The sequence below is a fragment of the Indicator indicator genome, chromosome 1, assembly GCF_027791375.1.
Source record: "Indicator indicator isolate 239-I01 chromosome 1, UM_Iind_1.1, whole genome shotgun sequence".
NCBI lineage: Eukaryota > Metazoa > Chordata > Aves > Piciformes > Indicatoridae > Indicator > Indicator indicator.
Window position 1 is genome coordinate 15,549,273 of NC_072010.1, and position 13,558 is coordinate 15,562,830.

A 13,558-nucleotide genomic window follows, 5' to 3' on the forward strand; every position below is an offset into this window, starting at 1 on the left:
GAAAAAGAATATCCAAAACCTTGTCCATTATCTGGCTTCTGGTATTATCATATTATCACAGTATATCAGAGGTTGGGAGGGACCTCAAGAGATCATCAGGTCCAGCCCCCCTGCCAGAGCAGGATCACTTAGGGTAGTCTGCACAGGAATACATCCAGGTGGGTTTTGAAAGTCTCCAAAGGAGACTCTACAACTCCCCTGGGGAGCCTGTTCCAGTGCTCCATCACCCTCACTGTAAAGAAGTTTCTCCTCATGTTGAGGTGAAATCTTCTATGTTCTAGTTTGAACCCACTGTTCCTTGTCTTACCACTGTGAACCACCGAAAAGAGCCTGGCCCTCTCCTCCTGGCACCCACCCCTCAGATATTTATAGACATTGATCAGATCCCCTCTCAGTCTTCTCTTCTCAAGACTAAATAGCCCCAGGGCTCTCCGTCTCTCTTCATAGAGGAGATGTTCAAGTCCCCTAATCATCCTCGTGGCTGTATTCTGTGATATACATCAAGATAATTGTTCTGCATATGATAGATTTTTTTTTAAAGGATCGTAGATGCTTCCCTGCCTCTCCCTTCCTCCAGAATTACATTTGCATGGTACAGGTGGCTTATGGTGCACAAAACATTATTTAGGAGAAATCCCCACTGTGTGGCCAAAAAGCTAGTGTTTGGTAGACCTGTCATTACCTCCACTTGAGCAGCATATATGGTCTATGTTTCTAACCCTTCTGGTTCTTTCACTCATGGGGATTTTTAGACTTCTAAAGCATTGTCAGGTGGGTACAAAGTTAAAAGCATGACGTTAATCCTGAGGCTGCAGATCCTCTTTGGTACTAACAAACAAAATTCGCAAAGAATCCATTGAGGAGAGAGATTTTCGGTATACAATTATGTTAATTTCTTACAGATTCTCAAAATGTTTGCTTATTCTCTATTACATCAATACATAGTCTGGAGTTTCTTAGAACAACAACAGTTTTGAGAACTTACTTTATTTATGGAAGTGTCAAAGAGCAAGAAGTAATACTCAGTACCAATACATCACATTTGTTTTTAGGAATATATTTAAATCTACTACAACTTTCAATTTGCAGAATGACCCTGTGGTAGAAACAAGTTTAGTTGGAACTGTGATGAATGGACTGTCTCATCTTCATGGCTGTACTGATCGTGCACAGTTTATAATTAACTTGTTACGTGGTCTTGGTGGCAATCTCAACGTGAAATCACGACAAGAATTTGCAAGAGAGGTAATAATATTTTTCAGCAACTTTCTTAAACATTTCTCAGTATACATAGTAAGAATGGTGATTTTCTGTGTTCTAACAGTGCAGATTTAGAATAATGAATAACTGTGTTCTAATTTGCAATCTGTGTTGTCTGTAGAGAAGTAGCTGAGAAACAAAAAAATGTTTCATATGTCACTGGTATGCTACTTAGTGCATCTGGGCCAGATAGCAATTCTTTGGTGCTGCATCAAAAGAATGACTCTATCCATACGGTTTTATGCAAGAACCCATTATAGCAGACTGTGTGTGTGTATGTATTATGTATATGTAATGCAGATTTATTTTGAGGTTGTATTGTTTGTTTTTATAGTTTTTGGCTTTGTTCAGAACGCTCAAAATACAATGTGAGGGCCTTCACCAGCATTATTTTGAGGTTATGTATTGTATGCATTGAGGTGTCGTCCTGTCTTTGTATAGATACTTGAGGGCACAAGGACTAGGGAATAGTGTTGGAAAACCATAGTTATAACCATGTGGATAGTTATATCCACAATCACACTTGGGTTTTGGCTTGGTGGAAAGGCAATAGTTCCTTCCAAAAGACAGCCTGGAGCCGTAACATATATAGAGGACAGATGGTAAAGATTTAGACTCAGCTTCTGGAATTAACTATTGATGCATGTGAAGGGCTTATCTTGTTCTTATGATTATGATTATTATTATTATGTTGTCTAATGTGAAGAAAAGTTTATGTAAGTTATGCTAAATACAGTTTATTTTATGTTCTTTATGAAAAAGTAAAACGTGGAAGAGTAATATGTTACTGTTTGAGGACTTAATCATAAAGTATGTGCATAACATGATTGAATTTTCAAAGGCAGCCTTAAAACTATCAAAGAATTAAATGTTTGATTTCTTTGAACATTATTTAGGTTGTTCTAAATAGATATTGTTCAAAATAGTAGATAGTTCTTTAGATTGTTCTAAATCAGATAGATTGTTCTAAATAGATATTCTCTGAACGTTCTTCAGATTAGCTTGAAATTGTAGATATTTGTCATCAGAGGTCTGAATTTAACAGAAACTTTTTCTTTATGTTTTTAAAGATATTCAATTGGGCACAAGAATCTCCACCTGATCCAAGAAAGCCCTTGGACACGTATTATGACGTTGACACTGGACAGCTAATGCTGTATCAGCTGAAAAAACCTGAAAATCTAACAGCTGATGACTTCAGTAATCTCCAAACACTTCCTGTCATCCAAACTCCTGACATGCAGAGAGGTTTAGATTATTTTAGACCCTGGCTAGACTTTGACAATAAGCAGCCATTTCTTCTTGTGGGTCCTGAAGGTTGTGGAAAAGGGTAAAACGTTTTTCCTATTTTAAGCAAAATATACTTCTATGTATTTGACAGAGTGTCTAATAGTTTGCTATAGTGGTTTTATCATATGACTTTCTGCTAGAGCATCACTTGTTTAAGTTACTAATGAAACAAACCTTCTGTAGTGGCAAATAGATAAATTATTATGAAGACCTACAGAGAAAATTCAGGCTATAACTATGCATCTAAGACATCTGAATGAGGCTTTTAGATATGAAACAGGACCTTTGGAAAACCTATGCTGACATGGAGCAAGAGCTGAAAGGCATGTGAGGCTCATCTCAAGAGGCACTAGATGTCTGTATGCAGGCAACTGAATTTATCTCATCCTGTTGATTCCTTATTTAGATGGGTTAGATCAGTATACACAGGATATTTAGGCTGGGTGTTCTGTGTACCTGTATACTACACTTCTTTTAAATTTCTTGAATAGAAAGTACTACAATTTTAAAGACAAGCTTGTTCAATTTCAGCAAACCTCGTGCATCGCTGTTTGCATTAATACAGTATGTAGTATATGCATTTTAATTTAAAAAAGAAAACATAAAATATCTTTGGACACAGTATTTTAAATCAGTTGTGTGTTAGTTATGGTTATTTGTGTACACCTTTGCTTTTTCAGGATGCTGCTTCATTATGCATTTTCTCAACTCCGATCCACTCAGATTGCAACAATTCACTGCAGTGCACAAACCACTTCTCAACATCTTCTGCAGAAATTAAGTCAAACTTGCATTGTAATCAGTACAAACACTGGGCGAGTGTACAGACCGAAGGACTGTGAAAGACTTGTTTTGTACTTAAAGGATATTAATTTACCCAAACCTGATAAATGGGGAACTAGCACTCTCGTGGCTTTTCTACAGCAGGTGAAAACTTGTGTCTGTTATTTATAAAGAGACCTAAGTATGCAGAAAATTGTTTAGTGTATGTAATAAATACCTACTAATTTCCGAATTAACATCCAGCATCTTAATTGACATTAGTTTTGTTTGTCCTTTGATGGAATATGCAGGTGCCAGCCAGAAATAAGATACCATTTTTATTTGGCTTATATGCACAAGTAAATAAAGAAAGTGCTTGCCTCAAAGAGTTATAATGTAGTAAGCTTATGAATGATAAGAAAATCATCAGGAGTAATCAGCATGGATTCACCAAGGCAAGTCATGACCAGCTTCATAAATCTGTATGTTGAAATGGCAGACCTGGTAGCTGAGGGGAGAGCAGTGGATATAGTCTGTTGGATTTCACTAAAGCCATCTATGCTGTCTCTCCAAAGATCCTCAGAAAAACTATCAATATATGGGCTGGATAAACAGATACTGAGGTAGGTTGAAAATTTGCTGAACAGCCAGACCCAGAGGGTGGTGATCAGTGACACAAAGTTTAGCTGGAAGCTGGTACCTGTTTAATATCTTCATTAATGACCTGGAAGGAGTAGTATACCTCTGACAATTAAGATAATGATATACTTCTCATTAAATTTTAATTTTTTTAAAATGTGATACTCTGTTGACTTTCTTTTAATAAAATATTTATTTAATTATTAAAGATTCTTACATATCAAGGATTTTATGATGAAAATCTGGAATGGGTTGGCTTAGAAAACATCCAAATTGTGGCTTCCATGTCTGCTGGAGGAACATTAGGAAGACATAAACTTACCTCCAGATTTACTTCTATTGTTCGTCTCTGTGCAATTGAGTAAGTATGTGGAAATAAGTTTAACTCTCCTAATTCCAATTCAGCCTCTCTTTATAGGAGCAACTCTTGCTCAATTTAATTTTTATGAAGATGAGGCTTTTCTAGTATTTCATCTTTTCTACCAGTTTGGGATCTTCAGATTTGGTGCTGTTTGGTGCCTCTTGGCAGTGGAAATCAGCTAAGGAGCAATCTGTAGACCTGTTGGTAGTGAAGTATTTGAAGTATGTTTCCTGATGGATGATACTGGTTTCAGTAAACTGCTTTCAGTAGCTTTATATTAAGGTACTGTTTGGTTACAAAGTTAGAGAAGTTGAAAAGGAGTGTGTTTTTTTTGCTTTTTAAGTTTAAATGCATGTACAGATGTATTTAGAAAATTTCCCATGGTGGCCTATTGCAACAAAACAATAATTTTACTTGGCTGCTAGATGGAGGCACTATTCATGGAATCGTTTTAATAAAAGCATTAACAATGAGAAGCCCTAATGTTTACTTTTTTTTCCACTATGTAGCTATCCAGAAAGAGACCAGCTGCAAAATATTTATAGTGCCTACTTGGAACCAGTACTACAGAAAAACCTGAAGAATCACCCTGTTTGGGGTTCTTTGCCAAAAATATATCAGCTAGCAGGATCTATGGTTCAAGTGTATGAACAGGTATGGAAATTTAATTTATTTTTTCACAGAGATGGAGATTCGGATTTTTTTTCTTTTTGTTTTAATAAAAAAATTTGGGTTTGGTATTAACAATAGAATAAAAAGGTTTATCAATATTAAAAACCAAGTTTTTATCTTTTTCATAATGTTTATATCAAAGTAATAGCTAGGTTTTTGCTGAAAATCCTAGGTATTAGAGGTAAATTGAGTAAGCAGTAAGTGCTCTTGCTTTCTGTGCTTTCATTTCCTGATTTATAAAATGTGGGTAGTTGCGTTTGGATGCAGAGACAGTGAGTTTTGTTCTCAAATGTTATGGATGTTATTATGAACAGAGAGATATGAGGGTGGACAGACATCAAGGATTACCTATTAAAATTGTACACTGTTAAAAAAATAAGTATTTAGACACATTAATTAATTTTTTCCTTCCACTTAAAATTTTACAGACTTTTATCTAGCAGAACACTGAAGTACTTACTTTTTTTAACCATGTAGATATCTTTACTGTTATAGGTACTGGGGAGGTGGAAGTGCTTGTGGTATGTTCCAAGAACATATGCATGACCCCATCTAGACAGAAACATGAACAAACCTGACCTTTATGATTATAATGTCTGCATAGTCACTGGGTATAAGGCAGTTAGCAGGAGTATATATGATATTATCAATATATTTTAAGAAATCTAAGTTGAAATCTCATCACACTAGAACCAAACAAATGATGAAGGCAGTTATTCTTTGAATTAAAGACATAGTTGTAAATTCAATTATCCTCTCTGGAGGAAGAATTAATATTTCTATAAGAAGTCTTTGCTACTGATTGTTACTGATTTAGGTGGTTTTAATACACTTGTATTTCTTTTTGCATATTATATTTGATACTGCTGGAAAAAAAGTGTGTTTTGTCTAATAACACTACACTAACAGTCCTAGGTGATATGTGCAGTTATTTGTATCAAAAACAGTACAGAAAAAATGTTCCGAGAAAGTATTTTATGATCAGAAAAGAAGATTAAAAAAATTAATCTCTTTGTTTTCAAAAAAATTAAAGAATGCATTAATAAAATATCTAAATATACGAGCCAACCCCATTCTCAAAATTTTCTGGTATTTTATAAAAAATTTAAGTGTTCTATATTTTAAAACATCACTTTTTTCCTCCCCTTCTGTTTTTAGGTACGAGCGAAATTCACAGTTGATGATCACAGTCATTACCTTTTTACACCATGTATTCTTACTCAGTGGGTTCTTGGACTATTCAGATATGATTTAGCAGGTGGTAAGTCACTTGGTTTTCATCGATAAAACAGCTCTAAAATGGTCTAAATTACTACTGATTTCAGTCTTGCTGTGGACTACATGGTATTTCTAAACTCTGAGCTGTTTATAACTCAGTAGAGGTTAAAAATGACTACCAGTTAATTCAGGTTTTTTTGAGCATATGTTTTGCCTTCTGAAGTCCCAGAAACTTGCTTCTTATGCTTGTCTTTTTATATCTGGTTGTATGAATACGGTGAGGAGACTGTAAAACTGTAACTGATACACATCATTTGACCTTTTTAACAAAAGAAGTATATAAGCAAACTTAAACATACAGAAAACATCTAGAAAACTCTCTCATCCATGTGAAAGGTTACAAATATTTACGTAAGAGCCCAAATATTCTCACAATTTGGAAATGCCTGATAATTACAGTTTAGTCTGAAAGTTCTTTCCTTAAGTTTGCAAATGTAAGGGAATTCATTTTTTTCTGCTTTCAAATCTTACTTTTGTCTCTGAAATTATTGTTATTACTAGATCATGAGCAATTACTCCTTATTATGTTTATTTCTTACATTGGTTAAAGGGTTACATAGGGGACTGCTGAGAGAGTGTAAAAGTGATAAGAATGTTGTGCTAACTTTCCTTTTGTTTTCTGGGATGATCAAATGGCATAAATGTAGCTTGAATGAGGTCAGAACGAACTACACTGACCATCAGTGAATAGGCAATCTCAGCCCATGTAAGGACTAGATTTTGTATCTGAAGGTGATGTACGCATAAGCTTTTCAGTGATGAACAATGTGCCATGTCAGTTACTCATCTCACCTTCCTTCTTTCGCGAACAATATTGAAGTTTTTCATTCCCTAGTGGCATTTTATAGTACAGACTATTTGGGGTACTTATTGTTATTTTGGTTTTTTGTTATCAGTCTTTTTTTCCCCCTAGATTTTCTTATTTTCATCACCTGGAATTTGGTATTTTAATTTTTATTTAGTGTGCAACACACCTTGTTCATTTTCGTGAGAATATTAGCACTAAACTGGAGAATTTGTTTTATTAAATACCACTTCATAATGTTTACTTTTTCTCTTATTTATTACTTACCGATGCTGTCCTGCTGGTATGTAATTTCACTTACTCATTTTCAGTCTCATATTTTGAAATAGAAAATTTGAGAAATATGAAAGTTATTGTATAAAGTTAGATCTCTTCCTCAATTTTGTAGGATCATCAACGCAAACTGCAGACTATGTATTGGAAATTGTTGTATATGAAGCACATCGTTTATTCCGTGACAAAATTGTTGGCTTGAAAGAACTTCACATATTTGATAATATTTTGATGAAAGTGTTTCAGGATGATTTGGGCTCAGATGTTCTGGACAGCATGGCAGGTAAACCATTTGATACTACTACACAAACGTGAAATACTTGTTCAGGAACTGCCTGATCAGGTCAAGTCTGGTCAAGTCTCATGGCGTATGAGCTGAGCACCTAAACTTTCAAATGTTTCTTTTTACTTTCACAGATACCTTCTATGTAACGTGGGGAGCTTGTCAGGAGGCATTCATCGCATCAGGACAGTCACTACCACCACATGGGAGGCCACTTGGCAGACTGAACTCAACAGACCTGAAAGACATTATTCAAAAAGTGAGACAAGAATATATACTGCAAGGATTCACAGCAATTATTCTAGCCTTATTTTTTTTTTTTCAGTAAAGTAACATGTGAGCACCAGTTTTAGGGTGAGGTCTGCTGCTTCTTTGAGGGATCATCTTTTGAATTTAGTCAAGTTAGGGAAGGTTTGTGATGCTACGTGGCAAGCAGCAGAAAGTATCATGCAGCAAAGTTATTTTAATAAAAGGGCATCATTCATATTTGCTGTAATTTACAACCATTTAATGAACAACATTTTTGAAAAACATTGATATATTGTGTATTGTTTGAGTACCAAAGTGTTTATTAAATATTTACTTTTTGAATGTGTAATTTGCTAACATAATTTTTATTTGAAGAAGTACAAATGTATTGTTTGGAGATCTGACATGCTTGCAAGCAGTAGAGTACAAAAAATGAGCTTGATGAGGAAATGCAAACATGTTAACTCTGCTAGGATGACTGATTTCCAGGATGAGAGCTTTAGGATTCTCTCCCCTTATTAACAGTGTTTGATGGACTGTTCTTGTAGATGGGAAACCGCTCCCTATCCTTAACTGCCAACTTGTGACCAGTAGACTGTATGGGAAAGGAAGTTCAGCTGGAGAGTTTGGGGTATTTTTTGACTATACAGTTACATTGGGCTTCAAAGATGAGGTTTTACTAAATATAACAGAGCCAGAATGTAATCTTACAATCTGCTATTATGTCTGTTTCACTGTGAAATTCCATAATCTGCAATTTGGTGGCAATTAGCTGCCTAAAACATTTGTCTAAGCTTATTTTGGTTAATCTGTAGTCATAGACACAGCTCAGACTTTGTTCTGGTCCTTCATTTAAAATGAATTAATTCAGTGGTAGATTCCTATTTCAATATATTAAAGACAACTAGAGGATCTTGGTGCTGAGGGTAGTCATAGAATGGTTTGGTTTGGAAAGGACCTTCAAAGATCATCTAGTCCAACCTCAAGCAGGGGTAGTAAGCAGGGGCATCCTGAACCAGATCAGATTGCTCAGAGCCTTGTCGAGCTTCACCTTGAGTATCTCCAGGGATGGGGCCTCAACTACCTCCTTGGGCAACCTATTCCAGTGTTCCACTACTCTTACAGTAAAGAATTTGTTCTTAATGTCCAGTCTAATTCTGCTCTTCTCTAGTGTGAGACCATTGCTCCGGGTCCTATCATTACAGGCTCTTGTAAATGTGTTTGTAATGTGGTCTGTTCATTGCAGGTAAAGGATATGTGAAGTATCTAAATTCTGTCATATAAACAACTTATTTGTAATGAATACCAGCATGGCCTCTTAATTGTTCAAGCCCTTCTTTTCTAAACTTTTAAGTGTTATATGCTTTCATACCCTACTGCTTTTTTTTTTTTTGTTTGTTTAATTAATAACAGACACATTTTTTTTTTTCAATAGGGTATTATACATTATGGGCGAGACAAAAAAGAGATAGAGATTTTACTATTCCAAGAAGTCCTCAGTTACATGGCTAAATTGGACAGAGTGCTGAGTTTTCCTGGAGGATCACTTCTTTTGGCAGGACGGAGTGGTGTAGGTCGTCGAACGGTTACCTCCTTAGTTAGCCATATGCATGGAGCTGTTCTGGTTACTCCCAAAATTTCCAGAGGCTATGAGCTGAAGCAGTTCAAAAATGATATTAAATATGTAAGTCACTTAGGGTCTTCTATTTTGTAGTATTGTAGGTGTGTATTAAAAAGCATAAACAGTGTGAGAATTTTGAAGGACGTGAAAGTGTTGAATGAAGAGATATTTTAAAAAAGCAAAATGTCAGCAGTCAAAATGGAGCAAGTGGATTTTTAGGCATTCTCAGTGTCTAGATGTATAGATTGTTCTTTATAGTAATTACCTGAAACTCTGGCTTTTTGGAAAACCAGAGCTGTTTCTACAAGCATTGTGGACCTGGTAAATTCTGAGTTTATGTGAATATTGGAAAGGGTTTTTTTATGTATATATTTTTGATATTTGTATAAATTTTTATTTTCTGTCTCTACTGTGGTTTAACAGTTAATAGAATACTAGCTGAATCAAGTAAAATTCTAGTGAATTAATGAAAGTGTTCATATTATTTGAAAACAAATGCAAGCTTTAATCATGAGTTCCCAGTACCTTCAGCAACGCTAAATAACATTTTGGAGCTAAACCATTACGAAAAAATGGTACAACTCTATAGCTAAGTCACATGTGGAACACAAATATAGTGTGAAAGAGTCTGTTTTGATTTTTTTATTACCAAGCTGTGCATTTAGGTGGAAAGTTCTTTGATATTTCACTTTACTGAATCACCTAATAATCTTTGTACAGATATAGGAGTGTAGATGTTGAGATGAAAATATATATGTAATATGTAATCAGGAAAGGTTATCATTCTCATATGAACAATGTATATATTCCATATACTGAGATTTAAATGTTATCTCTGCTTTTAGGTGATGGAGCTTGCAGGCATTGAAGCACAGCAGGTGGTATTGCTGCTCGAAGACTATCAGTTTGTTCATTCCATGTTCCTTGAGATGATCAACAGTTTACTGTCTTCAGGTATGACAGGTCCGAAAAAAGATTATGGTAATACTTTGGCCACATGCAGTTAGCTCAATAAGACAGTTTTAAGTGATGTTTTCTAACTTTATGTTAGCTTTCTACACTGTTTTAGCTGGGGTGCTTGTACATGAGAAACAGACTTGTTCATTTAGTTATCCTTTAAACTACCAACACAGTGCAGGTGCTTTCAGGTCCTCAAAGCTGCAAGTTAAGTAACTTATTTCAAAGGAGTTTTTTATAATAGTGTAACAATAAAATGATAATGTGTTCCACTCTGAGGCTTCCCTTTTCTAAAAAAAGAGGTGTCTCAATGTTTTACTCGATTGTATAGACTGAGCCCTTTACTTAAATGAACACCAGCAAAGTCTACTTTTCTGAAAATAATAAGATCATAAATAAGAATAACAAAAGTTTTTGTTATATAGCTCTTTTCCTCGACCAGAATGATCATTCAAGGTCTGAGTCTAACTTACTAAATGTTTTTTGAGGGTTTTTTGATTTGCGGTAGTATAAGATCTGATTTATAGGAGCACCAGATTTTCCTGTCTCCCAGCTGCAAATCCAAGTCTCTTTACAATATCAGCTTCTCATCATTCAGTGTTAAACCTCTGTATCTGAGGACCTTCATAACTACTTGTTTTCATGTTTCTGTTTTCTAGTGCATGACAGTCTGGTTTGATTTGTTTTGTATGCAGTATTATATCACTGTCTTTGAGCAGATTTGGATAAGTTTTCTGAAGTATATTTCAGTGATAGAAAAAATAGACTGCTTAGGTTAAATGAATTGTTAATTTGGTTTGTTGCTTTCATAGTATCATGAAAACAACGATGAAGTACATGGGATGATACTCATGAAAGTGTTTAGGTGATTACTGCTGTATTCAAATGCTCTATACAGAGAATTCAAGTAAATTCTTCAAAAGACTTTGAAGAATTATAATGTATATCTGATGTTTTAATTCATTGTTGAAATAGGAGAAGTTCCTGGCCTATATAAAATAGAGGAATTAGAACCATTGCTGTCTCCTCTGAAGGATCAAGCTTCACAAGATGGATTTACAGGACCAATTTTCAACTATTTCACGTACCGTATGTGAACAGAATTATGCTTTAGTTTATTACAAAGTTAAAAAAGTTATGTAATAATGGACTAATAATTTATAATGTGATCGTTGTTTTGTGTGCATTTTTAACTTCCAATTAATTATTAAAAAAACAGGCAGTAATAATGATTATACAGTGTGATATTTGAGGACACAGCTTAAAATTCATTCTTCTATCTGGAATTATGTATCCATGAATGTTCTACAAAGCTGTAATGGAATCTGCTGTAATAAAAAGTTAGAAGGAAGAAAGTTTTTGTTGCCATCATTTTCCGTTTTGTTTAGATTATGTATCTAGTAACAGAGGTGTTTTTTATTTTTCTTTTTGTCCATTATACCTACAAATTACTTTGGATTCTGAATAATCATAAGCATGTTTAAAAATAGATTTCTTAATTATTTGTCTTTCTTCCTTGGACAACAAGAAGATTAAATAGTTTACCAATAAACAGAAGAGTGTGATTGAAAATACAGATATTGGCAGCTATAGTCAGAGGCCTTGGAACTACTTCTAAGTGGTTCTATTCTATATTTATTGAGATAAGAGATAGTTGTATCTATTTAAGTGCTATCAACTCTTTAAATTAAAAGATACACTGCAATATACATAATGAGAATCTATGATATATTCTTATAAACATGTTTATAAACTTTCCTGCCCTAGTGTGAAGTGGTGTAGTACTATCCTTTTGTCAGGAATTACTTTGTGATAAGTATTTGCAGGACAGTAAATTATGTAGTCAGATTATTATCTACTAAATACTTAATATGTTGCATTTTCTTAGGAATCCAACAAAATCTTCATGTCGTCTTGATCATGGATTCTACTAATTTAAATTTCACAATAAATTGTGAAAGTAATCCAGCACTGTACAAGAAATGTCAGGTTTTGTGGATGGAAGCTTGGTCGGAAAACAGTATGAAAAAGGTAAATTCCATAAGTTAAAAACTCTGACTTGTTTAAATGAGTATCTTCAAAACAGCTGAGCTTTGGTGAATAAGATCAAAATATTTTAAGTTGTGAAGGAATAATTGTCACAGTGCTTATTTAATCCATTTGTGCAGTCCTATAAAGAGGGAAAATTCTGCAGAACAGTTAATTAATATTGGCATTATTATATTACCAGTAGTATTATACTTTGTTCTCTCTGTGGGCTGGCTTGAACAAAATGATGACTATTAGGAGTCTCATCAAACACAGACAGCATTTAAGAACACAGTACAAACAGACTGCAAACAACATGTTAGAGCCAACCACACTGATGATACTTGCTGTTACTAGGATGCTTGACAGCTAGTTGAAAAACAGGTTGTGTGTATCAGCTGCTATATATCTTAAGACTGCACTATTAACCTTATGTTGTTATTGAATCTTTGTTAAGTGTTTAGCTTGGTGGAATGGAGTCATGTTCATTTTAGTATCAAAATCTGCTTATTTCAGGATGTTCGCAGTGTAAGTTTGAGAAAGAGCTGCTGGTACAGAACACCTCACAATTCAGCAGCACACACACACAGTGATCCTTCCAGGAATTTGGCTTAGACATCCAGACCATCTGGTATCTGACCCTGGATCTAGGATCTCGCCACTGTGTCCTGCACAGGCACATACATGTACAAACACATGCAGACAGCTCTTAATTGACTCCATTGTCTCTCAGGCAGTTAGCGTTGACCTTCAAGAAAACCTTCTAGATAGACCCTCTGGCAGCCAGCTCCTGCAGATGCCTCACCAACCCACTTGTGCAATCTGAAATGCTCTTCACTGCATCCCATAACGTATCCCAAGACTCCTATGCATTAACCACCTCAATCTGATCTGTGAAGTGATCTGACCTCTCCCATTGACTCATCATGATGGGGTTCACACCTTGACTATGGGATTGGTAAATTTGCTGGGAGAGTCATGGGAGCAGATGGGGTAGTGTGCATTTTAGCCTGGAATACTGGGACTCCTCTGTCTGCTGTTGTGCCTCAGTTTCAATGGCAGGTTGTAGTGAAAGTGTAT

At 35.0% G+C, this 13,558-nt stretch overlaps 1 protein-coding gene across 1 annotated transcript in view; it reads left to right on the top strand.

Annotated features, from left to right (window-relative positions):
• Window positions 1-13,558, top strand: part of DYNC2H1 (dynein cytoplasmic 2 heavy chain 1) — a 155,798-nt gene that overhangs the window by 34,741 nt on the left and 107,499 nt on the right. Inside the window, exons 41-52 of the mRNA XM_054390673.1 lie at window positions 1,090-1,245; window positions 2,331-2,590; window positions 3,231-3,477; window positions 4,161-4,312; window positions 4,822-4,966; window positions 6,143-6,245; window positions 7,456-7,623; window positions 7,758-7,882; window positions 9,308-9,556; window positions 10,339-10,447; window positions 11,426-11,539; window positions 12,339-12,481. Of these exons, the coding sequence (XP_054246648.1) occupies window positions 1,090-1,245; window positions 2,331-2,590; window positions 3,231-3,477; window positions 4,161-4,312; window positions 4,822-4,966; window positions 6,143-6,245; window positions 7,456-7,623; window positions 7,758-7,882; window positions 9,308-9,556; window positions 10,339-10,447; window positions 11,426-11,539; window positions 12,339-12,481 (1,971 nt within the window). The remainder of the gene's footprint in view (window positions 1-1,089; window positions 1,246-2,330; window positions 2,591-3,230; window positions 3,478-4,160; window positions 4,313-4,821; window positions 4,967-6,142; window positions 6,246-7,455; window positions 7,624-7,757; window positions 7,883-9,307; window positions 9,557-10,338; window positions 10,448-11,425; window positions 11,540-12,338; window positions 12,482-13,558) is intronic.